The 26,984-nt window shown below is 35.4% G+C and overlaps 1 protein-coding gene across 1 annotated transcript in view; it reads left to right on the forward strand.

The window, feature by feature from the left end:
- The window catches only part of Ppp1r12a (protein phosphatase 1 regulatory subunit 12A), a 73,268-nt gene that overhangs the window by 36,659 nt on the left and 9,625 nt on the right, over positions 1-26,984 (forward strand). Inside the window, exons 3-16 of the mRNA XM_055626193.1 lie at positions 4,659-4,772; positions 5,142-5,357; positions 8,002-8,096; positions 8,948-9,052; positions 9,840-10,007; positions 10,389-10,565; positions 16,936-17,026; positions 18,133-18,333; positions 18,567-18,738; positions 19,327-19,448; positions 20,904-20,969; positions 24,064-24,080; positions 25,144-25,279; positions 25,897-26,001. Coding sequence (XP_055482168.1) covers positions 4,659-4,772; positions 5,142-5,357; positions 8,002-8,096; positions 8,948-9,052; positions 9,840-10,007; positions 10,389-10,565; positions 16,936-17,026; positions 18,133-18,333; positions 18,567-18,738; positions 19,327-19,448; positions 20,904-20,969; positions 24,064-24,080; positions 25,144-25,279; positions 25,897-26,001 — 1,785 coding nt within the window. The remainder of the gene's footprint in view (positions 1-4,658; positions 4,773-5,141; positions 5,358-8,001; positions 8,097-8,947; positions 9,053-9,839; positions 10,008-10,388; positions 10,566-16,935; positions 17,027-18,132; positions 18,334-18,566; positions 18,739-19,326; positions 19,449-20,903; positions 20,970-24,063; positions 24,081-25,143; positions 25,280-25,896; positions 26,002-26,984) is intronic.

The following is a 26,984-nucleotide window of genomic DNA, read 5'->3' on the forward strand; positions in this document are numbered from 1 at the left end:
TTCAGTATTGTCAGTCATGTGCAGTTTTTTTAACCTGCAGTCAGTATAACTCCCTGCTGAAGTGGGTGGAGCTGTAACTCAGTAAAAGAGTGTTTTTTCCAGGACTCACGAAACCTAGGTTCAGTCCCCTATACTGGCAAAAAATAAATAGAGCTCAAACTAAAGAAAAGCATATGGAAAAAAAAAATCCATAAATTTTCACTTCTAGAAATATATGGGTCTCACTGGTGCCTAGTTTGAATATCAGAAAGCTATTGGAATGAGTTCTTCCTTTCACTGTTCTAGAACTTAGGGCTTCTTGAATTCTTTTAGAACTCATGTTCATGTGACTAATGACATATGCGTGATATGAAATGCTCTTAAACGTTTGTACCATTCTGAAGGCTGTTGTCATGTTGTAACTAACACTAGCAAAGTTTATCTGAACTGTATTCTAGTCTATAGAACGGTCATGTGCTCCTGTGTGTACTAAATCCGTGTCTCTTTCATTTAGCTCTTTTGACTTTTTGTCTATTAAGATTATATTGTTATTTCAGTTTTCCATAAAGTTGCAGTAGACTTGTGTTCAAGTTTTCCTTTCCTCAAGCATAGCCTTAGACTTAGCTCCCTACTCAGCTGACACCTAGTCACTAACTGAAAGTAATGATGTGTTAGCTTGATGGAATAATAGTATTACTCTTGTAAAGAGAAAAGGCTTAATTCAAATCTTGTCTTGATTCTGTAATTAAACTGAATTAAACAAACACATCTACTTATATAATTTGTATATTTGGAAAAAATCTCTCTGTTCTCAGATTCCAGGTATCATGTGACTTACCCTGAATATCATAGTTTGAGTTCTTATTCTTAAGATTTTATAACCAATTTTACAAAACTTAAAGACATTATGTGCTCAAAATCTGAATTATTTTTGCTGATAGTCATGCAGTATTGTATAACTCATCACAGCAATATTTAGACTTTTTAATCTATTTTAATTTAGATTTTAGTGTTTTTTAAGCTTTTGTCTATAAACATTAAGAGAGACTTAACAAATGCAAATTTTCTTATGAATGAGTTTGTAAGTACATCCTAAAAGATTTTCAGTAGATTCTAATATAGGTTTCAAATCACTGCTCATCTTTTATATTGACACAAAGTTACCTAAGGCAGTCTAGCCTTGTCTGTCAGAGCTTAGATGTGGATTTGTTTGTGTGCACACCAAGGAATCAATCACACATGGCGGCTCACAACAACTCTCACTTATTTTCATCTACAAAGTAATTTTAGCTAAAAATAGCTCTGTTCATTTTTCTTGCCTAAATTTTAAAACCCAAACTAAAAGAGAAAAAGCATCTGAATAATGCCGAGCTAATCATATGTGGGGATCTTATGACTGAACCCATCAGTTTGGTCTACGGGTACAACTTAGCAGCAGAAGTCTTTCCAGTGTGCATGAGACTCGAGGTTTCCTCCTCAACACACATGCACACATTCACAGACACACATACGTGCACAAGCACACATATGCATGTACCACAAAACTGAAATAAAAAAAAATTAACCATCAGTTTGATTTTAGACTTTAAACTGTTAGCTAATAATAAATTTATAGAACTTCTCTAGTCAGAGTAAGTATTGTTGCAATTCCAACAATTCACAGTTAAGTGGAAACTTTGTTTACTAGATAGTGAAAATTCAGAATTTTCTCAAAATTAATTGTTCTGGTTTACGGAATACTTAATTTCTAAGCAAAACCGTAATTATTTGAAAGCTAATTTTGGGTATATACAGTACATCAATATATGTGTACTGGCATAGATGGCAGTGTGAAGGTGAGGAAATTAACTTCAGTTTGAAATAATGTAGTCAGAGCATTTGAGATAGATTAAGGAATGAATAGGCAGCATTTTGCCATCCAGAAAAAGTTTGCATAACTTGACAGAGAAACAGTGAGCAAGAAGGCATGATATCCAATAGGGAAAAAGACTTGATCAGTTTAGTTTTGTGGCACATATATACAGAGTAAAATGGAAAATGAAAGTAGATTATGAAATGTATTGATTTCTAGAGTAATAATTTAGAACTTACTTGCTAGGAAGGAATCACAGGAAATGTGTGAACAGTACTCTGGGGTTTCGTTCTCTTTATCATGTTACTCTGGCAGTTCATGTATGACTACATCTGATAAGGATGAGCTATTGATGAAAGATTGCTCACAGTTAGAAGGTATATAAATAGGGACGTCACCTTGAGCTTTTAGAAGACAGGACATTGAGAGACATGGTCCCTGATTTATAGATAGAAGAGAATGACGAACTCTAACATGACTGCAATTTTTTTCTCATTAATTTATCTATTCACTTGACTGCAAGTTTTTAAACAGAGGATGTTGAGGAAATAGCACTACAGCTGTTACTAGAAATACAGAGCTCATAAAGTTTGGAAGGAAAAGCATTTGATTGATACATGTTAAGTTATAAGGTCTAAATGCAGTTTTAAATAGTCTAGTCTGTGGGTAAATAGAATTTTTTTAAGTCTAGGACTAGCAAGATGATTCAGTGCCATTAAATGCCATTAAACTTGAGAGTCAGAGTTCAGTCCCTGGAACTCACAGGGTGGAAGGAGAAAACTAAATCTCCTAAGTTTTTCTCTGACTTCCACACATGCCATGGCATACATGTGCACATGCACACACTAGAGAGAGATATAGATAGATGATAGATAGATAGATAGATAGATAGATAGATAGATAGATAGATAGACAGACGATAGATAAATGATAGATAGAGAGAGAGATTATAGATTAAGACATTTAAGATTAGAATTTTAAAGGTTGGACTAGAGAATGGCAAATATTAGAATAATATTGCTTGATAAATTTAATATTTAGCTTCAAAGAGAAGACTTCTTTCAATTCTTGGCAGAAAAAGAAAAGAAAGCCATGTGGAAGCAGACTTTTGGAGAAAGTACTCCTGTTGAAAGAGTAAGCAAAAGCAGGTTGTTAGCCAGAAAGGAACAGAAGTGGTCTGAAGAAAAAGAAAGTGCAGATATGGTGTCCTGTTATAAAAACAAAAGAAGAAAATTGCAAGTAGGGACATATAGTTAAATATTTCAATAGGTTTCTTCATGTACCAAGTCAAAATGAATGGTACTTTTAAATAACTAGACGAGTACTTGGATCTAAATCCTTGATGTAGAAAGTGGAGGTTTATCAACTGTTCAAATATAGCAATGTCGTTTTCAAAATTGCTATTACTGCATTGTTCAAGTTGAGTCTAAAATAGCAATAGTAGAATTTCTTAGTGTGCATGTAGAATTACAGTAAGATAACTCATACACAGAAATTAGCTTAGAGCTAGATACTAGCAGACGTGCTAAATGTTGGCCTCTGGTGTACAAGTAAACGTTATCTGCTTTCTATGCTTTGTCAGGGAGAAAGAACATTTCATTTTGCAGGAGATACAGTTGGAGCAAGAGTTGACAAAATATGGCTGGTAGGCCTAATACTGGCCATTTTTACATAGCAAACAAGCAAAGAATGTTTTTAATGTTTTTAAATATTTGGGGGAAATATGCAATACACTACTTTGTGACACAAATTCAAGTTTCATTGCCCATAAATAAACTTTTATTAGAACACAGGCACATTCATTCACTTATGATCTGTGTTTTACAAAGTGTAGTTTGGTGTGTGTGCATGCATGTGTTGCCAAAATGTGTGGCTATCTGTGGCCAGGCATAGTGGCACACTCGTAATCCAAGCATTAGAGAGGCTGAGATAAGATTACCAGATCAAAGCCAGTCTGGATTGTGTCTTGGGACATTGTCTTGAAAAAGAGAAGGAGAGAACAAAGCTGGTAGAGTTCTTGTTACTTTGTTTGACATCCTGAAATAATTGAGTTTGCATGTAGGGAAATGTGAACCAAGTATAATGTTGAAGAAAATTAACTACAAGATGTACCAGGAGTATTTTAAAGAAGTGGTCTTCTAGCACCACGACATTGTAAATGAAGTTCTGTTACCTACAGATGTTACCAGATTTTGACCATGTATGCAAATGATTTTTCTTTTTAATTAGCAATACCTTGCTGTATTTAGTTGATATATTCTCTTCTCTGCACATTGAACGTTAAACTTCTGGAATTGAAAAGGTGAAGTTAATAAAGTGAATTATTTAAGGATGGTAATTAGTGTATTTTTAATATTGCTGCAAAACTCTGAAAGTAGAGCAATTGTTTATGTATAAAAATAACTAAAATGTTGAAATTAAGGTTTATTAGGAAAATTAAACAGTAAATTTAAAATTAATGCTATTTAAAAATATTGCTAAATTTACTTAGCAAATATCAGTTATTAAATTTTCACCTAGGGTGTATAAATCATTAAACAAAATTCATATGCAGTAATTTGTTCGCCCCTAACTATATTGCTCTGTGTGCCAGTAACTGGTTTAGAATTTCCTTCATTCGTTTCTTCCCAATTACTACTTGCTGAAACTAGAATTTGTTTTAGTGGCTTTCGAAGGTTAGACCATCACACAATTACTAGACGTTAGTTTATTATAGAGTTGAAATATAGGAAAAATGTTGTTGTTGTTGTGTTTTCTTTTAACTCACTTTCTGTTTTCATACTTTCAATCTGTATCTCTTGACCTGTCTTATTTTAATTGGCTTTAGTTTGATTTCATTGCTTCTCTCATGCCTGTGGAGTCAGTAGATCCTGCATCATGGAGGCAGGGCTTGCGCAAAACTGGCATTGTGCTGGTGCCCAGTAAGGGCGAAAAATCTATGGTGAGGCATTTCTTCGTGCAAGAATGTATATTGGGTTACAGCATAACAAGCTTCATATGAGTGCTGGCTCCAAAGACGCATGGTTTAGGTTCTCATGGTGTGCTCATTTTTTTCTGTATCTGCATCATAATTTTCTGTGTGATATGAAGTGTGTAGTGTGTTTTTATAAATCTAACCTCTAGAAAGGTGGTCTATTTACTCTTTAAGGTTTACATTTTTATGTTTTTGCTGTAAGTCATTAACCTTATAAATGTGTTTTCTCTGAAACTATCACTTAAATTTTTAGACACTATCTGTAAATTATTTCTAAATTAAGAAATGATTGGTTTTGATAACTTGTTGTTTTTATTCTTTATGAAATAAAAACAGTTTCCAACTTCAACTACAAAAATTTCTCCCAAAGAAGAAGAAAGAAAAGATGAGTCTCCTGCATCTTGGAGACTAGGACTTAGAAAGACTGGTAGTTATGGTGCGTTGGCTGAAATCACCGCGTCTAAAGAGGCCCAGAAGGAGAAAGACACTGCAGGTGTGATACGCTCAGCATCAAGTCCGAGACTTTCCTCCTCTTTGGACAATAAAGAAAAGGTAATCTGTTTCATAATCTGGTTTCAGTAAAATTTAAATGCTTTTCAAGGAACATAACATCTACAGATCTGGTAGATTTTCTGCTGAGCATCATTATATCCTGGCTATTAATTTACTTTACCAGCTTTATAATATAGAATGTACTTGTCTTGTGAGTGCCTGGAAGATCAGTTGTGTTTGCTTAAAACATGTAATTTGGGGAGAATGCTAAAATCTTTTAAAATTTCTTTTTAAAAGAAATTTAAAATTCTTTTTTAGTTTTTTATTAAACTGCAAATAAAAGGACCCTGAGATTTCACCTTACACCCATTAGAATGTCAAAGATCAAAAACTCAAGTGACAACACATGCTGGAGAGAATGTGGAGAAAGAGGAACCCCTCTCCATTGCTGGTGGGAATATAAACTTGTACAGGCACTTTAGAAATTAATCTGGCGCTTTCTCAGACAAATAGAAATAGTGCTACCTCAAGACCCAGCTATACCACTCCTAGGCAGATATCCAAAAGATGCTCAAGTATACAACAAGGACATTTGCTCAACCATGTTCTTAGCAGCTTTATTTGTAACAGCCAGAAGCTGGAAACAACCCAGTTGTCCCTCAGTTAGGGAATGGATACAGAAATTATGGTACATTTACTCAGCAATTAAAAACAAGGAAATCATGAAATTTGCAGGCAAATGGTGGGATCTAGAGAAGATCATCCTGAGTGAGGTATCCCAGAAGCAGAAAGATACACATGATATATATTCACTTATAAGTGGATATTAGACATATATTATAGGATAATCATACTGAAATCTATACACCTAAGGAAGCTAAGCAAGAAGGAGGATCCTGGGTGAGATGCTCAATCCTCATTCAGAAAGGCAAATGAGACAAACATCAGAGGAGGGAGAAGGCAGGAAACAGGACAGGAGCCTATCACGGACAGCCTCTGAAAGACTCCACCCAGCAGGGTATTAAAACATATGCTGAGATATATAGCCAAACTTTTTGCAGAGTGCAGGGAATCTTATGAAAGAAGGGGGAGCTAGAAAGACCTGGAGGGAACAGTAGCTCCACGAGGGGAGCAACAGAACCAAAAAGTCTGGGCACAGGGTCTTTTCTGAGACTGATACTCTGAACAAGGACCATGTGTTGAGATAACTTGGAACCCCTGCACAGAAGTAGCCCAAGGCAGCTCAGTATCCAAGAGGGCTCCCCAATAATAGGACCAGGGACCATCTCTGACATGAACTCATGGGCTGGTTCTTGGATCACCTCCACCTGAGGGGGGAGCAACCTTGCCAGTCCACAGGGGATGGCAGTCCTGATGAGACCTGATAGACTATGGTCAGATGGAAGGGGAAGACCTAACATTGGACTGGGGGAAGGGCATAGGAGAAGGAGTGTGTGGGAAGGGATAAGGGAAGGGGCTACAGCTGGGATACAAAGTGAATAAACTGTAATTTAATAAAATAAAAAAATATATAAAAAATTCATTAATTTGATGTGATATGCATGAATTTTTTTAGTTTTGGTTGGTTTTTTTGGGGGGGGGGCTTTTTTGGGTTTTTTTTGTTTTTTGCTTGTGTGCATGTATGTGTAGCACATAAGTACCTAATACTCATAGAAATACTAATAGAAGTCAGAAGTGGATGTTGGATTCCCTGGGACTGGAGTGACAGATGGTTGTGGGTCAACTGATTTTCTGCAGGAACATTGAGTATCTTTAACCACTGAGCCATCTCTCCAGTGTCCAAAAGCCTACTTTTTGTACTAGAACGTACTAGAGAATGAACACTTGTTTTAGTTATTATTGAATAGATTTCCCAGAGTTAAGGAGTGCAAATTTTTATAGCATGTGAGCATGATCGAGTTATAATTCAATCATCATCTGCAATTGGTAGGCCAGTTTTTCGATCTGGTACAAGTGTCTGTCTTAATGAGTGGTTTTAACTATATTTTGAAAGACAGTGCAAAAATTGGGTACAATCAAAATTGCTTTCTTACTGAATTAATCTATGATTGGACTTCTTATGTTTTTTTCAATACAGTTTTCTTTTTCAGAGTGTTACCTTGCCTTACATTTTCTAATACGAAGTTTCATTTTTGTTCACTTTAATGATTTTTGCATTTTTATACCTCTATTGGCCACTTTTTCCAAGTATATGATAGTGTGTCAGTGTCACTAATACTACATACCACATATTGAAGTAATATGATTTACATAGTGTTTGATATTTTAATATTCTAAAGCATAGATTGTCATACTTGTAAACAGCTTATATAACATAAGTGACTCCTTGTTGAACTATATTCGAACTTTACTTCTTCGAAAAAAATAAATGTACTTTAACTTCTCATGCTACCTTTAGTATAAATATTAGGAAAAAGTCATTAATGTGGAATTTTTCTTCCTTTCTTGGAGTAAATTATTTTCTAATTTTATCCTAAGAAGAATGAAAAGAACACTGGTTGAGCTAGCCTTTCTTCATTGCTTTTATAGTACCTGGTTGACTTGTATCAGTTTTACAGTTCAGGAACTAAGCTCTGAAAATACTGCACCGTAAATTGTGTGGTCATCTAAGGATATGCTGTTGAAAAGCTGTTCTTGATATTTTCATCACACTTTTTTCATGCATTCTGTTTGCTGTTGCCAGGAGAGAGATAGTAAAGGAACAAGACTTGCGTATGTTGCACCTACAATCCCGAGGCGCCTAGCCAGTACATCTGACATCGAAGAGAAAGAGAACAGGTGAGTGCAGTGGGAGATAATAGCAAGCATGATTCTCTGCAGTCTTTACTGATTTGTTAGGATGTGAGGACTGTAATTATGTGAGATAGAGGTTTCAGGAAGAGTTATAACCATGTCCTGGAAGAGCACCAGTTACATAGTCCTGAGGGACAAGGATGTACAGGCTTAGCGTGTTCATAAATGGTAAGCAAGGAATTGCTGCTAAGCCAGAGAACGATGAAAGTTGCAAAAAGGACACACTAAAACATTTAGAAGAGGGAAAAGCCAGGTGGGTCCCAGTACCTATTGGGCGGGACAGAGTCAAGTAGTTCTAAGTTCAAGGCCAGCCCAGTCTACAGAGCAAGTTCTGGAATAGCCATGCCTATAGAGAGAAACCCTGACTCTGAAAAATGGGGCAGTGGGGACCCCATGCCTGATTACTCAGTGGTTTCTTTCTTGTGGGTTTTTTATTATTATTATTTTATATTTTTTAGTATACAGAGTTTGAAAATTTTTTATATTTGTAGTCATGCTTTAGTGTCTAATTGTGTACTTTCATTTTTTACCTGACATTTTATATATTGTGTATGTTCTCAATATTATTTTTAATACTAATATACCATATAGTATGTCTATATGTCTGACCCATGCGGTGGATCACAGTAGTCTATCTCATAAATAATATGCTTGTAAATGCTTTTATTTAGGGCTACACACTGGCTCTTAGAACTAAAATTACTTCTACGTTTTGGTAAATATCCCAAAGTGTTCTGTGGGATTTTACTCATATCTACTCCTGTTTACTAGTATATGGCTTCCTTAAGTTTATTCTAAAATTGCTGACAAGGATCTGAAGGATATTCTTTTCACAGAGACTCTTCCAGTTTGCGAACAAGTAGTTCTTACACAAGAAGAAAATGGGAAGATGATCTTAAGAAGAATAGTTCAATCAATGAAGGATCCACTTACCATAGAAGGTAATGATGTAATTTGTAGTCTTCTCTGTGTTCTTAAAAAACAGCCCTCAATTTAACATCAGTTATGCAGATCTCTTCTTTTAACTGTTATATCTTGTTTTCTGTGTTTAATTTAGTTTAGAGGCATGGTATATATTTAAAGATGGTGTGGATTTGCTGTAACTTATCCTCTGCATAAATATTTAATTAAGCTTGTTATATTATGAAATATCTTTCAGCACTTCTAAAGGAAGTTCTTATGATTGACTAAATCAGCTGAAATGGATCAGTGTCATAATTGATGTAGCCATTGTATATGATCATGAACATTTGTTTGGACTCAGAGCCAAGAAAACATTTCAGTTTAGAAATGTTGTTATATCAGAGAGAAGGAAACAAAGAATAAGATGTGAATACAGACAATATAGATATGGGTCCTAAAGATGTAACTCATTACTAAAAAGTTTTCTTCGGGCTTGTCAAGTACATTATTTTCCGTGAATGAATCCACTCCTCGTTTTTTGTTAGGACCACTTGCCATGACCATTTATGGTCTAGCATATTCTGAAAATGTGCCATGTTGACTGATATTGAAGGCACTGGGAGGAGGAGGCATAAAATTCTACACTCTCAAATCAAAGAAATTAATCTATACTCTAGCAGGTTGTAGATGCAACTCTTGGTGCTGGAGCTGGTGGTATAATGAGGAACACAGTTTGTTTCCTACTGTGTGAAACTAGTGTCTCAGATAGTGACTATAGAATACACATAAAGACGCATCCTATACAGAAATGACTCTTTCCTTTAGTTACTCCTTTGGTAGAAGACAAGATGATTTGGTTAGTTCTAGTGTTCCAAGCACCGCATCAACACCAACAGTTACCTCTGCAGCTGAGCTTCAGAAGAGCCTCCTTTCCAGCACGAGCGCGCCTGCAAAGACTCCCGTGGGCTCTTCCTCCGTAGGCGCGCAGAGCAGGTGAGCCACGGAGACGGTCTGTCCAGCTCTACTGTGCGCTTGTGTACGTGCATGCATCATTGTGTAGGAGAATGTGGGCTCTGGATTTTTTTATTTACCCTGCTAAAATTGCTCTTAAGCAAAAATTGCTTCCAAAAACAAGCAATTATGCATGTGTTGGGGGAAAAAAAATCTAAGATCTTAAATTATATTGCTTAAAATAAAAATTTCCTCCTTTGATAGCTCTGGTTGAGCTGTTTGATTACTAATTTGAAAAAAGTCTCATCCTGTGTTTTTAAAAAATCCATCCCTGTTGTCACATGTTTTCAGCTTCTAGAAATTGCTTTCGTTGTTTAGCTGTTTTCCTTTTCTCTTTTTGTGTTGCTGCTTATGGTGCTATAGTACCTCAAATCGTTTGTGGGCTGAGGATAGTACTGAGAAAGAAAAGGACAGTGCTCCTACCGCAGTGACCATTCCTGTTGCTCCAACTGTTGTAAATGCTGCAGCTTCTACCACAACCCTGACTACAACTACTGCTGGCACTGTTTCCTCCACATCAGAGGTCAGGGAGAGACGCAGGTGTGTAAAGGTCTTAGTACTCGTTCGCCAAATGCTTGCTCAGTTTTTGGTATTTTGTGTTCTTTGCTTGTTTGTTTTGTTATTCTCAGAAATTTGATGTATATGTATACGTTAGTTACTTTTCTGTTGCTGTGATAAAACACCAAGACCAAGGCAGCTTATAGAAGAGGGGGTTTTGCTTATGGTTCCAGAGGGTTAGAGTCCATAATGGGTGGGTGAAGGCAGCTAGAGCCACTAGAATGTGGCTAGAGCATGATGCTGAGAGTTCCTTACATCTTGAACTGCAGCACAGCACAGCGGGAGGAAGCACTGAGAATGGCAGATGGCTTTGAAATCTCAGAGCCTACCCCCAGTTACATACTTCTTGCAACAAGGTCACACTTCCAAAGCCGCCTCAAGCAGTTCTACCATCTGGGGACTGAGTGTTTGTATTATTGGTCATAAGGGAGACATTCTCATTCAAACCACCACAATGACCATTTCTCTTCATAAGCTAAACTAATAAATAAGATACCATGTATCGACTCTGGCCTAGGTAAATGGACATTGCTAGCAGTTATTAGCGATTAGGCTTATTGGCCCATGTCTGAAAGACTTGTTGCAATCAGTTGAAGAAATCAAAGGCAAAGCCAGACAACTGTCTTCTGTGTGTGTGTGTGTGTGTGTGTGTGTGTACGCATGTATGTGTGATGAAGACCTAAAGATACTTAGGAAAAATTATATGCAACATACTAAGATTTATTGTTTTTGTTACAAAGAAAATAGATGTATTTTAAATAGTTTTGGTTTTAATTTTCATCATAAGATCATTGGCTGGCACTGTAGCTTAGTGGTAGCCATTGCTGTACCTGCCAAACCTGGGTTCACTCTTCTCTCTTCCTCTTTCATCTCCCTTTCCTGATCTTTCTCTTCATCTTTCTTCCCAATTCTTTCACCCCTCCATCCCCTTACTTTTCTCTCCTCCTTTCTTCTGCTTCCTTCTTCCTGTTTCTTTTTCATTAGGAGTCACACAAGGGCTTCCATCTACCACTGAGTTATACTAGAGACACTTTTTTTTTTTTTTGAGACAAGGTTTCTCTGTATAGCCTTGACTGCCCTGAAACTCACTCTGTAGACTCACTCTGTCTGCCCTTGAACTCACAAAGATAAACCCGCCTCTGCCTTCATAAAAACGTGAGTTTGTCCTGAAGGCTCCACTAGTGAGATACAGGCAATGCTCTTTGGTTGCTGGAAATTGCCAAAATGTGTCTTTTGACCTTGTTTCAGTTCCATATTTCTAGAGAGTTTGTCTTATTTCAGTGATACTTAAAGTGATTTTAATGTCTGGACTTCTTTCACACAAAATAATTAAAAGTTTTAATGCAGCCGGGTAGTCATGGTGCAAGCCTTTAATCCCAGCACTCAAGGAGGCAAAGGCACGTGGATGTCTGTGAGATTAAGGCCAGCCTGGTCTACAGAGTGAGTTTCAGGACAGCTAGGGCTACACAGAGAAACCCTGTCTCAAAAAACAAAAACAAAACAAACAAAAGATTTCAAAAAAAAATTTAATGCATTGTTAACCTTTTCTGGTTATCTTTTAATTAAATTCCGCCAGTGGGTCTGAAATGTCTTTAGTTATTTACCTTAAAATATGTACACAATTACATTAATGGGCAGGGCTAGAAGTTTGGCTCAGTGATAGAATACTTGTTAGCATGTGTGAGGTCCTGGGTGTGGTCAGTAGTGCTAGAAAAAAAAAAAACATAAATTGTTACTGAAAAAACAAATCAATACATTTATCCCATTAAGTACTTTGAATATACACTTTAATATGAAATTATGTAGCACACTGTTAAATTATTCTAGTTGATCATGATTGTATCCAATGTCCTTTTTTTTTAAAGCTAAAAATGCCAATTCATTAATTTGTTAATTTGTTTATGGGTGGGTGGGGATAGTGTATGTCTGCAGGTGCAGCCATAGTTGTGCACATAGACACCTTTCTACTTGCTTTTTTGAGATAGAGTCTTTCAGGGAACATGCTCTATCTTCCAGCATCTGCCTCTCTCAGCCCTCAAGGCTGGAGTTAGAAGCAGGTGCAGCCATGCCCAGCTTTTATGTGGGAGCCAAGGATCTGAACTAAGGCCATCATGCTTACACCACAAGAATGCTAACCCATGAGTCATCTTTACACCTGCCTGATAAATCAATTTTTGTTTGAAAGGAGAGAAAAGCTAACATCGACACAATAGAATATGATAGGAACTTATTTCATTGTAAGAGCTTGTTATTTACATGTCTTATAATTAATCCCATAGTTTACATGGAACTGTTCTTTAGTATAATTATTCTCTTCCACCATTTCTCATAGCTCTCATTTGTCTTTTTATATTTTCTCTGAGCTAGACGTGGTATATCATAACTGTTACTCTAGCCCCTAGAGGCTGAGACAGAAAAGTCACAAGATCAAGGCCAGTCTGGAATTACATAGTCCAGTCTGGACTGTATAGTAAAACTATATTTTAAAAAAAAAAAAAAAAAAACAGTGTGAAATAAGAAGGATGTTACATAGCTTAGTTGACAATTAAATATCATTATAAGCAAATACACTGTTTCAACAAACAAATATCTGTAAAATAACATTTGTAGAATAAATCATTAGGAAAAATGTTTATTTAAAAAGAAAAACTTTTATTTGATTAATAGGCCAGGGTGTTATGCTAATTCGAGACATATTGCACAGAAAATTAAAGTATACAGATTTTACAAGCCTTTCAACTAGTAGCTTATCTCCTTAACCTGCATATGTTAAACAGTTATGAGAAAGTAACAGTCATGGAAGTGAATTTACAAAAGAATCCAGGCTTATTCGAACACAGGCTAGGATGACAGGTTAGTGCTCTTTTCCATGGGGGTAAAATAAATAGTGGAGTGGGACTGGCGATATGGCTCAGTGGATAAAAGGCTTGCTGCATAAGCATGAGGATTAGAAATTAGATCCCCAGGAGTCACGTAAATACCAAGTGGTTGTGGCAAGGTAGCTAGCTCAGTTAGCTATAACCAGCAAGCTCTGGGTTGAGAGACCCTACTTCAGTAAGTTGGAACACAAATGAGGAAGGCTGCTGATGTCAACCTCAGGCCTTCACATGCACCTACACACATATGTATTCATATAAACATTCTGTTCCCCTCACATACACACAAACAGCACACGTCTACACATGAGACAGAGAAAATAAAGAGGATTTTTCCTACAGAGCTGAATTCAGAACTCAGTAGCCCATGTTCATACTTACAAAGCAGCTCATGAGGGGCTGAAGTGATGGCTGTAGCCATCTTACACTTAAACTAGACAAGCTCTCACTTTGGATTTCATCTTTTCTTTTTTTTATCTAGTAGAATCTACAAAGGGCCAGGGCCAGTATGTGCAAAAATAAGGAAGGAAGAAAATAAATATATTTCCAGGAGCATCAATCAACACTTAGTGGATGTGCCGCACAAAAAGAAAGGAAAAAGAAGGAAAGAAGTCCTTTATTTAAATAATTTTGGTAAATGCAAGTTACATCCTTTACTACATTGTAACTTGTGGTTAACACGATTGTCCTAGAGAAGATGATAAAATTAAATCCTATGATAAACCAGAATGATGTATTTTAAACTTTAATACCAAGATTATTGGGTCTTCTCTTCTTCCTGTCAAGTCCTTTGGCGTAGAAAATTCTGTATAATTGTTATGAAAAGGGGAAATCTCTTATATCTATATAAAAAACAGAGAATTAAGACAAGTAAAATTTGAGAATTTAAGTCAGAACTAGTATTCTGGTGAGATTTGGTAAAAAAGCATTCTTCTGTCATAGCTAGAAAAATGGCTTAGTTGGAAGAGCACTGGCTGCTCTTCCAGAGGACCCTGGTTCAATTTCCAGTACCCACATGGCAGCTCACAACTATCTAAATTTCAGTTCTGGGCCTCTGACACCCTCCCACAAACATACATGCAGGCAAAAAAAGCAATAAACATAAAATAAAAAATTTAAAAAATTCTTCTATGAAATGCTTCAGTTACAGGTGTCCCTCAAGATAGACATAATGCTGCTGTGACAGCAAAAAGTCATCTTTCAGGATTCTAACAATGTCAAGGTGAAAACTATGGACAGCATAGGTGTTAAGAGGAACTGAAACAGAACAAAAACAATAAACAATTACTTCTTTCTGACCAACATGTGATACTCAGCTAGATGAGGATATACAGTATTTTGTGAAACCAGGCTTTTTTACTTAGGCTTTCTAGTGCAGTGAAAACATCATGACTAAAAGCGGCTTGGGATGGGAAAGGTTTACAGCTTGTAGTCTACTGTCTAAGGCAGTTAGGGCAGGAACTTGGGGTAGGAACCTGGAACAGCAGCTAATACAGGGGTCATGGAGGAATGCTGCTTACTGGCTTGCTTTCTCATAGCACCCAGGACCACCACCCACAGTGAGCTTGGCATCTCACATGAATCATTAATGGAGAAAATTCACCACGGGCTTGCCCACAGCCACATCTTGTTTGGGTGTTCTCAGTTGACGTTCCCTCCCCAAATGACTGATGTGTCAAGTTGACATAACTAGCTAGCATTGAGACCATTTAAAAATAAAAATAAAAAAAAGCTTAAGATGAGATCATTGTTATAGTATAATTTTTCTTGTCTGTAAATTTGTTAAGTGTCCCACTGAAGGAAAAAACCGTTTTTTAACTTTCCTAAGTCAGTTGCTGAAACCATAGAGGCAACAAATAAACCAGTCCTCACCCTGGTTCAAACCATTGTATTTTACCTAACTGCTGAGATTGAAGCCGCTGATGAGAAATAAATTCGTCATCTGCCAGTTATCTAAGGAAGCAGATATTGAGAACAGCGAATCCTATAATCCAGTCTTAGTAGCCTTCAGAAACAGTAACTGTCGATGATTGTAGGAGTGTGGATATTTGCTACTAGGTTCCCTGGAGTTTGGAGGGCTTGTGTAAGAAATACAAACAGCATAAAGCCAGTAATGGACTCTGAAGCTCACTGTGCTGTAGTGAGCAGTGTTGGGTCACAGAGCAGAGTGAGTGCTAACTGACAAAGCCCTTTGAAAGGAAAACTGACCAGACCATTAACTGGGTTTTAGAGCAATGGGATGCACTAAACTTCACATAGAAAATAGAGGATTCTGTAATGTGTTCAGTCAAAGGTGAGTTCAGTGCTAAATAGTGTTCATGATTGAACTCTCCAAGTAATATTGGCTACTAGAGGCAAATCTTCATCTCCTTTTGGTATTATTCAGTTCTTGATCAGAATGTGAACAAGAATATGATTTGTCCTCAGTGTCTCCATAGCAATACAAATGTTCTGACATTTACTGTAACTTTAAGTTAGACATCTTCACATGTCATCTAAGACTGTTAAAAGCAAACAAAAACAGGCCAAAAGGGAACATTTAAGGAATTTGGAGTCATGTTTGGAAAGGAAGATGTACTTAAAAATATTTTAGGTATAGAAAAGCTAAAACCCTCCCTCCTGCCCTTGTTTGTTTGGTTTGGTTTGACTTGGTATTTTGAGACAGTGTTTCTCTATGTAGCCCTGGCTGTAGACCAGACTGGCCTCAAACTCACAGAGATCCCCCTGCCTCTACCTCTACTCCTGAATGTGGGTGTGTGCCACTGCTTACTGCCCCTTCCCTTCCCTTTTTTATATAATAAAAAAATAATAGGATGTGATCTATTAAATGTACAGTACTAATAAGTAGATTTATGGGATAATAGAAAAGTTACATGGAATGAGTTGTTTCTTGGTAGAGGTTAGCTTCACCCTGTCTAATCCTGTGAATTGGCCTCTTGCTAATGAGATATTATGTGTCTTTATCTCTTTCAGATAGAACAAAACATTAAAATCTTTAGTTCTCTGGTTTCTTTTTTTTTTTTTAATGAAGTTACATTTTTTTTTAAATTAAGACCATTAAATATAGTAAGGAAGAAATGTTATATTAAGTTTAATTGGTTCCTGTTTAGAAAGAAATGGTCATGGGCTAAAGAGCTTACTTAGTGCTTCCAGAGGGCCAGATTCAGTTCCCAGCACCCACATAGGGGTTCATAGCTGTCTGTAACTCTAGTTCCAAGGAAAACCCCTGGTCTTTGTGGGATCAGGCAGGCAAGTAGTACAGACATACATGCAGGTAAAGTACCCATACTCATAAAATTAAATAAGAAGAATGGTCATGTTTTATTTAATAAATTTCAAAGCAGGTATAGACATTTTATAAAGATTTTTTTAACCCATTAAACACTGTGCTAGCTTGTTTTAATTGCAAACATTGATAAATATTTCTATTCATAAATATTGAACCTCCAAATAACAACTTTTATTTATTACTATAGGTCATACCTCACTCCTGTTAGGGATGAAGAGTCTGAATCCCAAAGAAAAGCAAGATCAAGACAAGCAAGGCAGTCTAGAAGGTCAACACAGGTATACCTAATGTGTATAATAAAGAGAACAACTACATACTTAATAATGACATTTTCGTTTTCACTTGCTGTGTGAATAGATCAGAAGAGATAAAGGTTGTGGTAATCTTCCATAGCTTTTGTATATAAAGTTATGCTTTTGGTATCCCATTACATCTAATTAATAGTATCCTTTGTCCCTTTGAGTGTTGGTTTTTAATCCCCTATTTCTAGTTTGGTTTTTGGCAGAGTATTTATAAGTGTTAAAATGAATTAATTATATGATGCCTTTATTTTGGTTGTTTGTTTTGTTTTTTTTTTTGTTTTTTGGTTTGGTTTGGTTTGTTGGTTTTTTTGAGACAAGGTTTCTTGGTGTAGCCCTGATTGTCCTGGAGCTCACGCTGTAGACCAACCTGGCCTCGAACTTGGAGATCCTCTCGGCCTCAGCCTCCTGAGTACTGGGATTAAAGGTGTGCACCACCCTCTTCCCAACCATATGATACTTTATAATTATGAAAGTCTTATGCATACATAGAGGTGAAGGAATGAAGAATAGGCCTAGTGTTCAATATAGAAAACCGCAAACAGGCAAATATAAGAACATTATCTCTCAGGATAGTTACTGTCTTACTTCCAACTCATTCTAACTGATAGTTGCCTCTCAACTGATAGTTGAGCTCTGTCCTATGGATTCAGCTGTTTGAACTTTACCGTTACTTGCCTATCAAAGCATTATGTTTGTTGTCTTAAGCTACTTTTCCCATCTAACTGGTTTTCATGGGTCTAACCTGAAAGCATTACTTACTTTTTGAAAATTTTGTCAACTCTCCAGTTAATGTGTGAAAATGAGTTCCTATAATATATTATATCGATTGGCTCTTCCTCTTCTCAAATTAGAAACATTTATTAAAATTTTTCTATTTTTCTTAATATTTTGTTAGTTTATGAATATAGACAGTTTCTTATCTATAGTTATAACTTTCCCAATTCCTATCATTGTTTTTATTCATAAAATGAATGTGATTTGCTGTGTAAAAATTATGTTTGTATTTGATGTATCAGCTTGTAAAGTATTCTTTTTAAATGAGAGTTAATGTGTCTCACAATTTGTGCCTTTTTGGTGTGCAGGGAGTAACACTGACTGATCTTCAAGAAGCTGAAAAAACAATAGGAAGAAGTCGTTCTACAAGAACCAGAGAACAAGAAAATGAAGAAAAAGAAAAAGAGGAAAAAGAAAAACAGGATAAAGAGAAACAAGAAGAAAAGAAGGAGTCAGAAACATCTAGAGAAGATGAATATAAACAAAAGTATTCCAGAACATATGATGAGGTAATACTGTGGGCAGCACAGCTGAGTCATGGTATGTGGTTCTTACGGTCCTGAGTATGCTGTATGTATGGCCTATACATAATAAACAGTGTATGAAACACATGGAGACTTGGACTGGAATCTGAATGGCTTTAGCATTAGAATAGTACTTGTTCTTTGAAATTAGTTTTGTGTCTTGTATATCTTTACTGTATTCAAGATTTAAAATGGGTTTTGATTTTAATGTTTCACAGACATATGCACGTTACAGACCAGTGTCAACGTCAAGTTCAACCACTCCATCGTCCTCTTCACTCTCTACTATAAGCAGTTCACTCTATGCTTCAAGCCAACTAAACAGGCCAAATAGCCTTGTAGGGATAACTTCTGCCTACTCCCGGGGAGTAACAAAAGAAAATGAAAGAGGTAAGAAGTCAGGTAATTTCAAGTAATCCTTTGAGCTATGTTTCCCTAATTGGTAGTGCAACCAAAGGACATCTGATTTACTGAGCAGGAACAAACACAGTTAAAAGCTCTTAATATGCTTATAGTACAGAAGCCATTTGCAGAGAAGAAACACAAATCTTAACATTAAGATGTTTATATTATATAGAGAGAATTTGTTCTTGTGATTCTTAAAAATGTATATGGGAGATTGAAATGGGTGTTTATACCAAATATACAGGAGTATTGGTAAAGGCAAAAAAAAATTTTTTTTAATTGGCTAAATGTAAGCTTCACAGAAGAGGCAAACCTAGAATTGAACTCTGATTTTTTTTTTACATTTATTTATTTTGTATGTGCTGGGTGAGGGTATGTGTGAGTCTGATGGTATGCCTGTGGAGGTCAGAGGACAACTTGTCAGAATATGTTCTTTCCTTCTACCATGTGGGTCCCCCGGCTTGGCTGCAATTGAAGCAAGCATCTAGCCAGGACTACAATTGTTTTGACATATGCTTGTAAAGACATTGTGAGGATAAATTGCAATCATGTGGTTTATATAATCCGTAATAGAGGGAGAGAAAAAAGAAGAGGAGAAAGAAGGTGAAGATAAATCACAACCTAAGTCAATCAGAGAACGAAGGCGACCTAGAGAAAAAAGACGATCCACTGGAGTTTCCTTCTGGACACAAGATGTGAGTACCTGTTAAAAACACTTGATAGTATACTTACCTGCCAGAAGTGCTCATAATTTCTTATGTCCCTGAGAGTATATGTGTTTTAAATCATCAGTCCATTTACTAAATTTTAAACTGCTTTATGAACACGATCACCAGGAGTTCTGTTCCAATTTTGGGATAATTATAATGGCTTTTGGTTATGGTATATACATTATTTTAAAATGCTAAATAGTCCCTTTCTTCAAAGAAAGATAATTTACATGTTGTACATTTAATTTGACTTGCACATTATAATTGTACCTAAAAGAATCAGTTTTATTTCAAGCGATGCTAGATTACAACAGTCCTTTGAAAAGGAAAGTTGGTCAACCTTGGGTTGTAGGCTAGGGTTGCATCACATTCCAAGCATGTGCAGAGCCCTAGGTTCAGTTCCCAATACCACAAGTAAATTTCTTTTGCTAGATCCCCAATTACAAGCCTAATGTTGCTATTTATTGGCAAATGGAATGGAAGAAATGTGGAGTAGCACTGTTAATGTGAAAACATTCATATTTTAATAAAACATGTAATTTACGGAAGCAAAAAGATTTTAAATGTAAGCCCTTGGTATTTTTTCCATTTCTAACAAACATTTTTTAGTAATTTCTATTCAAAGCTGAGGATCAAATTGGGACTTCATGCATTCTGGGCAAGCAAATGCTTTTTGAGTGACATACGACCTCAAGTCCAAAAAACACTTTTTATTAAAGTATATTTATCCAGACACATAATTATTAAATGTACAGTTTGGTGACAGCATAAAAAGGGCAATACAAAGTCCCTGTATTTTCTCTCAATCTTTTATCATCCTGGTTTTCAAATGTAAGAGCATTAGAATATAACTCTTATTTTGTTTTTGAAGTACATCTGTGCTGTTATATGTAGCAGTATATTTACTTTCCTTGCTCTAAAAAAAATTTTAATTTCTACATTGTTTATATTCTTCCATTGAAAAAACAGAGAAGGTTATCCAGCTGTTGAACTAACCCACATGGCTCCGTGTGTCCGTCCTACATTTAATGGTGTGAGCCTAAAAATCCACCTGTTAAAGGGAGGAAGCTTTCTTCTTAGAATTTTTTTTAATATATCTTTTCAGAATTTTTATTTTTGGTTTCACCAAAACATGTCACAGTCAACTTTTTCTTAAAACTATCTTTTAATTCCAGAGACTTAGTTATCTTCATTTTAGTCTTTATTAACAGCGTGATTACATGGCAGTACAAATAATATTGATATATGCAATTTAAGATATACAAGGAGCTATTATGATACATGAGGGCAGTAATTTAAAATTTTAATATAGAAAATTTTGAACATACATAAAAGTTTCATGCTCTATTTTTACACAGAAAAAAATTTTTAATTCAAAAAGTCTAAAGGTGTTAGATATCTGTGTCTGTTTTTGTAACACAATTTGACAATGTGCTTTAGAGTGATGAAAATGAGCAAGAACGGCAGTCAGATACAGAAGATGGCTCCAACAAGAAGGAGACGCAGGTAAGCAGCATCTGCACAAAGTGTAATTCTAAGGGTTGTGTTTTAACTATGCTCAACTGTGTTTGTTCATTCAAAGTAATTAATGTGTGCTGTGCCTGCAGATAGTGTGGTTAGAAAGCTGCGAGTAGTGTGAATTGTGGCTTGGTTTAGGTTTGGGTGACTTGAATAAGACAGAGAGATATTTTAGAGGTGATTGAAGGAGGGAGTTTTATTGATGTGCAGCAATCATCAGAAAACTTAAACTTTGGAGTTGAACAAGTGAAAAAGAAAGGAATGAACAAGTAAAATTAAAGAAGTATAAAAGTATACTTGACCAAAGAAAAATACCTGAAAAGTACTCTGGAATGACATCCAGAAATCTGGATGTCATAGGCTTATGTTTTATCACTGAAGTTGGCAAAATTGTGATCTAAAGAAAGTCCACCTCTGACTCTCTTTTCATATGTTAGAATTGATTCTACAAAGGATTTTGATATTAATCATACCCTAAATCACACTCCATAGTCAAGGAACACCTGAAGAGAAACCTCCCATCAGTATAGTTGAAGTGTCTTCTCCCTCCCTGCTTTTATACTTCCTCTCATTCACTGCTGGCTATCCAGAATAGTAAAATACTTAATGGCTCTAGTCACACAATAACTGATCTTTGTGGCGGAATTAGCCCTTTATAGCTTTTCATTCCAGCCATGTTAATGTCATTTTCATTTCTGGTGTGGAGTTCCTTTCTAGAGAGCTGTTGCTTTTCCTTAAGCTATCAAAAGTGTGATGAAATACAAAATAACAACTGCTTACCTATATGCTTCTAGGTCAAAAAGACCTATTTTTTCCTCAAAAGATACTTTTGGTCTTTAGGTAAGTAGGTAGACAGCCAACACAAAGAGTAAATTAGGACTGAGTTGAGAAGTTCAACAGGGAAACTCACCTTCCATGTGGGCCTGGTGACCTAAGTTTGATCCTTAGAACCCACAGCATGGAAGGAGAGAACCAACTCCCTTGTTTATCCTCATGTAGCCGCCCCACACAATCGTACAGCATCATTATCGTCATCATCATCATCAAACTTTAATTTAAAAATACATATCAGAAGCCTTAAGGAAATGTTCAGGTATTTAAGCTTATTATTTCCACTTCTAGATATTTATCCCAAGGATGTAAATGACGTGTATAAAAATAAATCTACAGAGAATACATTATTTGTAAAAGAAAACATTGAAAATAGATAAACTAAATGCATGTGCAAATGTTTGTATTATTTGTATTTTATGAATGTTATGTGCAGAATTGTTAACAGTTATTGTCTAGGGATTAGATTAATAGCTGGGAAAGCATAGAAGTCTGTATACTATAGACATGTGAATTTATTATTCAAAAAATGGAAAGGATATTTTTATTTTGAAAAAATTTAAATAGGGAGCAAGGGCATGCTAAATACAGTAAGCAAGACAGAGAAAGACAAATACTATATGGTTCCATTTATTCAGGTATCTAACAATGTCAGACTCACAGAACAGAAAGTCAGATTGTGCTTACCAGGACTGGGAGGAGATAGGAAGAGAAAGGTGATTGGTTGCCTGTTGAATCTCATGGAAATACATTACACTACTACTATATATAATTTAAATTTTTAAGTTAAAAATTATTTACAAAGTAAATTTTTATGGAGTTTGTGGGTCACAGTTTAGCTTAAAAAATAAGCTAGAGTCAGATGGAAGGGGAGGAGGACAAGGAGCAGGGAGGAGATAAGGGACAGAGAGTGGGATTGGGAGGGAATAAGGGAAGGTGATACGGCTGGGATACAAAGTGAATAAAATGTAGTTAATGTAAAAAATAAAAATTTAATTAAGAAAAAGAAAACATAATGGTGACACCATGATTTTTAAAGACAAGTAGAATTTGAGCAGTTTCTAACTGCTAGAGTCTGTGAACAAACTAAATAAAAATAACATATTATTTACATGAACATACTTTGTCTGAATATTTTATATAATTTAATACCTTTACATTTTAAATCTTTAAAACTGAAGGCTTAAGTCAATAAAGTAAACATATTAAGTACTAGGAACAAGGGCAAAATTAATTTTGCAAAAGAAATTTGAGCAGAGTTTAGTAAACCATTTTTAGTGCTGAAAAAGATTTAACAGTTCTAATAGAACACAGTAATTTTAGAACATGTAAAAATTGCAAATAAAGAGTTTTAAGAAACCAATTTTGAAGTTATTTTACAGAAAATTGTAGGTTAAGTGATAGAAGAGGAAAACTAACCTCCCCCCCAAAAAAAATGTATATTCATCCCTGTTTTGATTAAGATTTCTATTTCTGCAGCAAAACACCATTACCAAAAAACAAGTGAGAAAGGGTTTATTTGGCTTACACTTCCACATTGATATTCAATCACCAAAGGAAATCAGGATAGGAATGCAGACTGGGCAGGGTCCTGGAGGCAGTAGCTAATGTAGAGGCCATGGAGGGGTGCTGCTAGCCAGTACAATTCCAATTAAGATTATTTTTACTAGTTGTCATTTCATATAAGAAGAGTTATAGGAACTTCAATGTAGTATGTTACATGCTGGAAATAAACATTTCTTATGGCTTAATTGCTAAGTCTTGGGAAAAAAAAAAAACATAAAGCTAGGTGTTTAGAATTTTAAATACATTGTATATATACTATTCTATAGAAAACTTGATGTCCATTTGGTTGCCTCACATTAATGTCTTTAAAAATAAGAATGAGGAAAGTGGTTGTTCTGAAGTGTCACAAAGTAAGATGGTACTAACTTCACTTTTTCCTGCTGAGTGATAAGAAGACCTTACTTTTCTTCTATTTAAAAAATAATGTGTGCTCAGTTGTACAGGAACTCAACAGGAAATGTTTCCAGATGAAATTGTATGGTTTTATTCATGCAAAAATATACAGTGATCCTGTGTTTTACAATTTCCCTTAAAATGACCATACTAAAAAGAAAGTGAATTATGAATAAGTTTATTTACAGTGTGAAATCATTGTTACATTAGATTGTCTTCATTAATTTCAATTAATAGTTTAATGAATGAATAAAATTTAATGTGCTTTTTGGTTTTTGTTTTTACCTTTTAGACGGATTCTGTTTCTAGGTATGTTTAATTTTTTTTTCCTGATATTTTTTTCTCATTTTTACCTTTAAAGAATGTGTTGCTGGATGTTTATGCACTTTGAAGATTTATAGAATGAAATGGGTAGTAAAAATCTGTAAAACTGTAGATGACCTAGGCTAGTGGGGGATGGCTCAGCAAGTAAGGGGCTTCCTGCCTAATGACCTAAATCAGTCCATGGGACCCACACAGTGGAAGGGGAGAAACAGCTCTCTCAAGTTGTCCTCTGGCTTGTGCATGCATGCATATTATGGCATGTACACACATGCACAAAATAAACAATTTTTGAAAATACATAATTTTTTAAAAATTAAGATGACCTAATCACTATTAGTAGTTTTCTGTGTTAATGGGTATGGTATCACTTTTAACTCATTGGTCATGTAAGTTACTATGAAAAAAGAATTTTCCCAAATCTCTACAATAGTGTTAATTTTTCTTAGGCTTTCCCCATGTTTCCTAAATTATTTCAACATTAACTATCTCATTATTAATATCAGAAAGTGGTAAAAAGCCATACCCAGGACATGTATTGAATTAAGTATTCAATATCTTCTCTTTTAAAAGAAAATGAATGAGTACAGATATTTTTTTCACATCATCTAGCTCAAAATCACTCTATCTTTGATTGTAATTTTGATCCATTTCCATTGCCCACAGCTGGTGACCAAAGTCCTTGTTAAACTAAGAATAAATTTTATATACTGATGATTCTGTTGAACTGAAATGTAAAACAGTATCACTTATCAGAAAAGATAATCTGAATTCATAACCAAATAGCAAACTTATAAACTGTTGTAACGTGATAAAATATGAAATGGTTATTTAAAAATGTAAATAATTTGGCATAATATGAAACTGGCTTTGACTTTTAGATACAGAAATTAGGAATAACTTCCCATTTGTTAAGTGTCCCAAAAATTGATAACTTAAGGAAACTTTTACTTAGTACCTGGAAACATAAAGGTGATACATAATCAGTGTATACTAACAGAATTTGTAAAAGCCTGTAATAACGTTTCTGTTTTCAACTCATCTTTTGAAGGTATGACAGCAGTTCCACATCATCAAGTGATCGGTATGATTCCTTGCTGGGTCGCTCTGGTTCATACAGTTACTTAGAAGAAAGAAAACCTTATAGTAGCAGGCTAGAAAAGGATGACTCAACTGACTTCAAAAAGGTATTTGGGTTATTTAGGTTTTTTTGTTTTGTTTTGTTTTTTTTATATTGTGTGTATGTGCTATTTATATTTTAATACTATTCTGAAAACCTGGCTTAAAAAGAAATCATTATTTTGCAGTAACTTAGTTTCTGAATGGTAGGTAACATGGAAAGAACCTTGTCTTAGAAAAGAGAAGTACCCAGGGCTTTATATCTGTTGTCTCTGTGTTGTTGGGATGAGCTGGAAAGGGTCGTTCAGAAGGGAAGAAGTGTCTGTGTATGCACAGATATAGTTTGTATCATTATCTTTTCATTTGGTTTTTTTTGTTTGTTCTTTACACAGAGTCTTGCTATTTATTTAGCACAGATTGGCCTCAAACTTGCAAGTTACTTCTAAGTAACTTCTAATATTAGTTCTGAATATATGTTTGGTTATTTTTAATGCTTTATTTAGTAATAAGGGGAATCAACATAATTAACAGTGTTTATTGTATTTATTTAAATAATTAGAATATATTTTCAGTACATTCCTTATAGTATACATCTACATTAATTTTTTTTAATTTTAATATTGTAGTCATTGAGGTGCCTTCAGGAGAGCCACAAAGGTAATCTGTTCTTCATTAATTTTTCTAGCTTTATGAACAAATTTTAGCTGAAAATGAAAAGCTGAAGGCACAGCTACATGACACAAATATGGAACTAACAGATCTAAAGTTGCAGTTGGAAAAGGCTACCCAGGTTTGTACCTTTTTCTCTTTGTTATTCTCAAGATAGCAAGGTGATTTAGTATAACTAAAAGCTTATGTCTAATTTTCCTGTAATATTAGTTCTGAACATATGTTTGATTATTTATAATGCTTTATTTAGCAATAAAAAGGAGTCAACGTAAGTAACAGTTAACTGATTCTGGAATATAAAAACAGAAGTATAATCATATAGAAAGATTGCAAGATTGTGTGTGTGTGTGTGTGTGTGTGTGTGTGTGTGTGTGTGTGTGATGCATAAACTCGAAACCTAAAGTAACTAGTATGTGGGGGCTACAGAAATGACTCAGTGTTTAAGAGCTCCGGCTGCTCTTCCAAAGGACTCAGGTTTGATATTATAGGCTCAACATCAGAGTTCTCAGAGTGTCATGACCTTGGGAGATTTAAATGACCCTTTCATAGCAGTCACTTAAGACCAGCAGGAAACACAGATATTTATATTACAGTTCATAACAGTAGCAAAATTACAGTTATGAAGTAGCAATAATCTTATGGTTGGGGGTCACCACAACATGAGGAACTGTATTAAGAGTAAGCATTAGGAAGTCGAGAACCACTGCTCTACATAGTGGCTGGCTCACAGTGACTGTAATTCCAGTCCTTGGGAGCCAATGACCTCTTCTAGCCGCACAGCCACATGGCACACAGAGATACATGCAAAGAAACACACATACATATATATGTATGTAATTTTGTGTATGTTGTGAATAGTTCCTGTTGTTCAAGTAGAAGTTATCTATGGGGCTGGCTCAGCAATTAAGAGTGTTTCCTGCTAATTTGGGGACCCAAGCTCAGTTCCTAACACCCAGATGTCTCACAGCTGCCTGTAACTCCAGCTCCAGGGGATCTGACACCCTCTTCTGATCTCTGGGGGCTTAGAACCATTTCTCTCTCTCTCTCTCTCTATCTATCTATCTATCTATCTATCTATCTATCTATCTATCTATCTATCTATCT

The sequence above is a fragment of the Psammomys obesus genome, unplaced genomic scaffold, assembly GCF_907164565.1.
Source record: "Psammomys obesus unplaced genomic scaffold, mPsaObe1.curated_primary_1811, whole genome shotgun sequence".
NCBI lineage: Eukaryota > Metazoa > Chordata > Mammalia > Rodentia > Muridae > Psammomys > Psammomys obesus.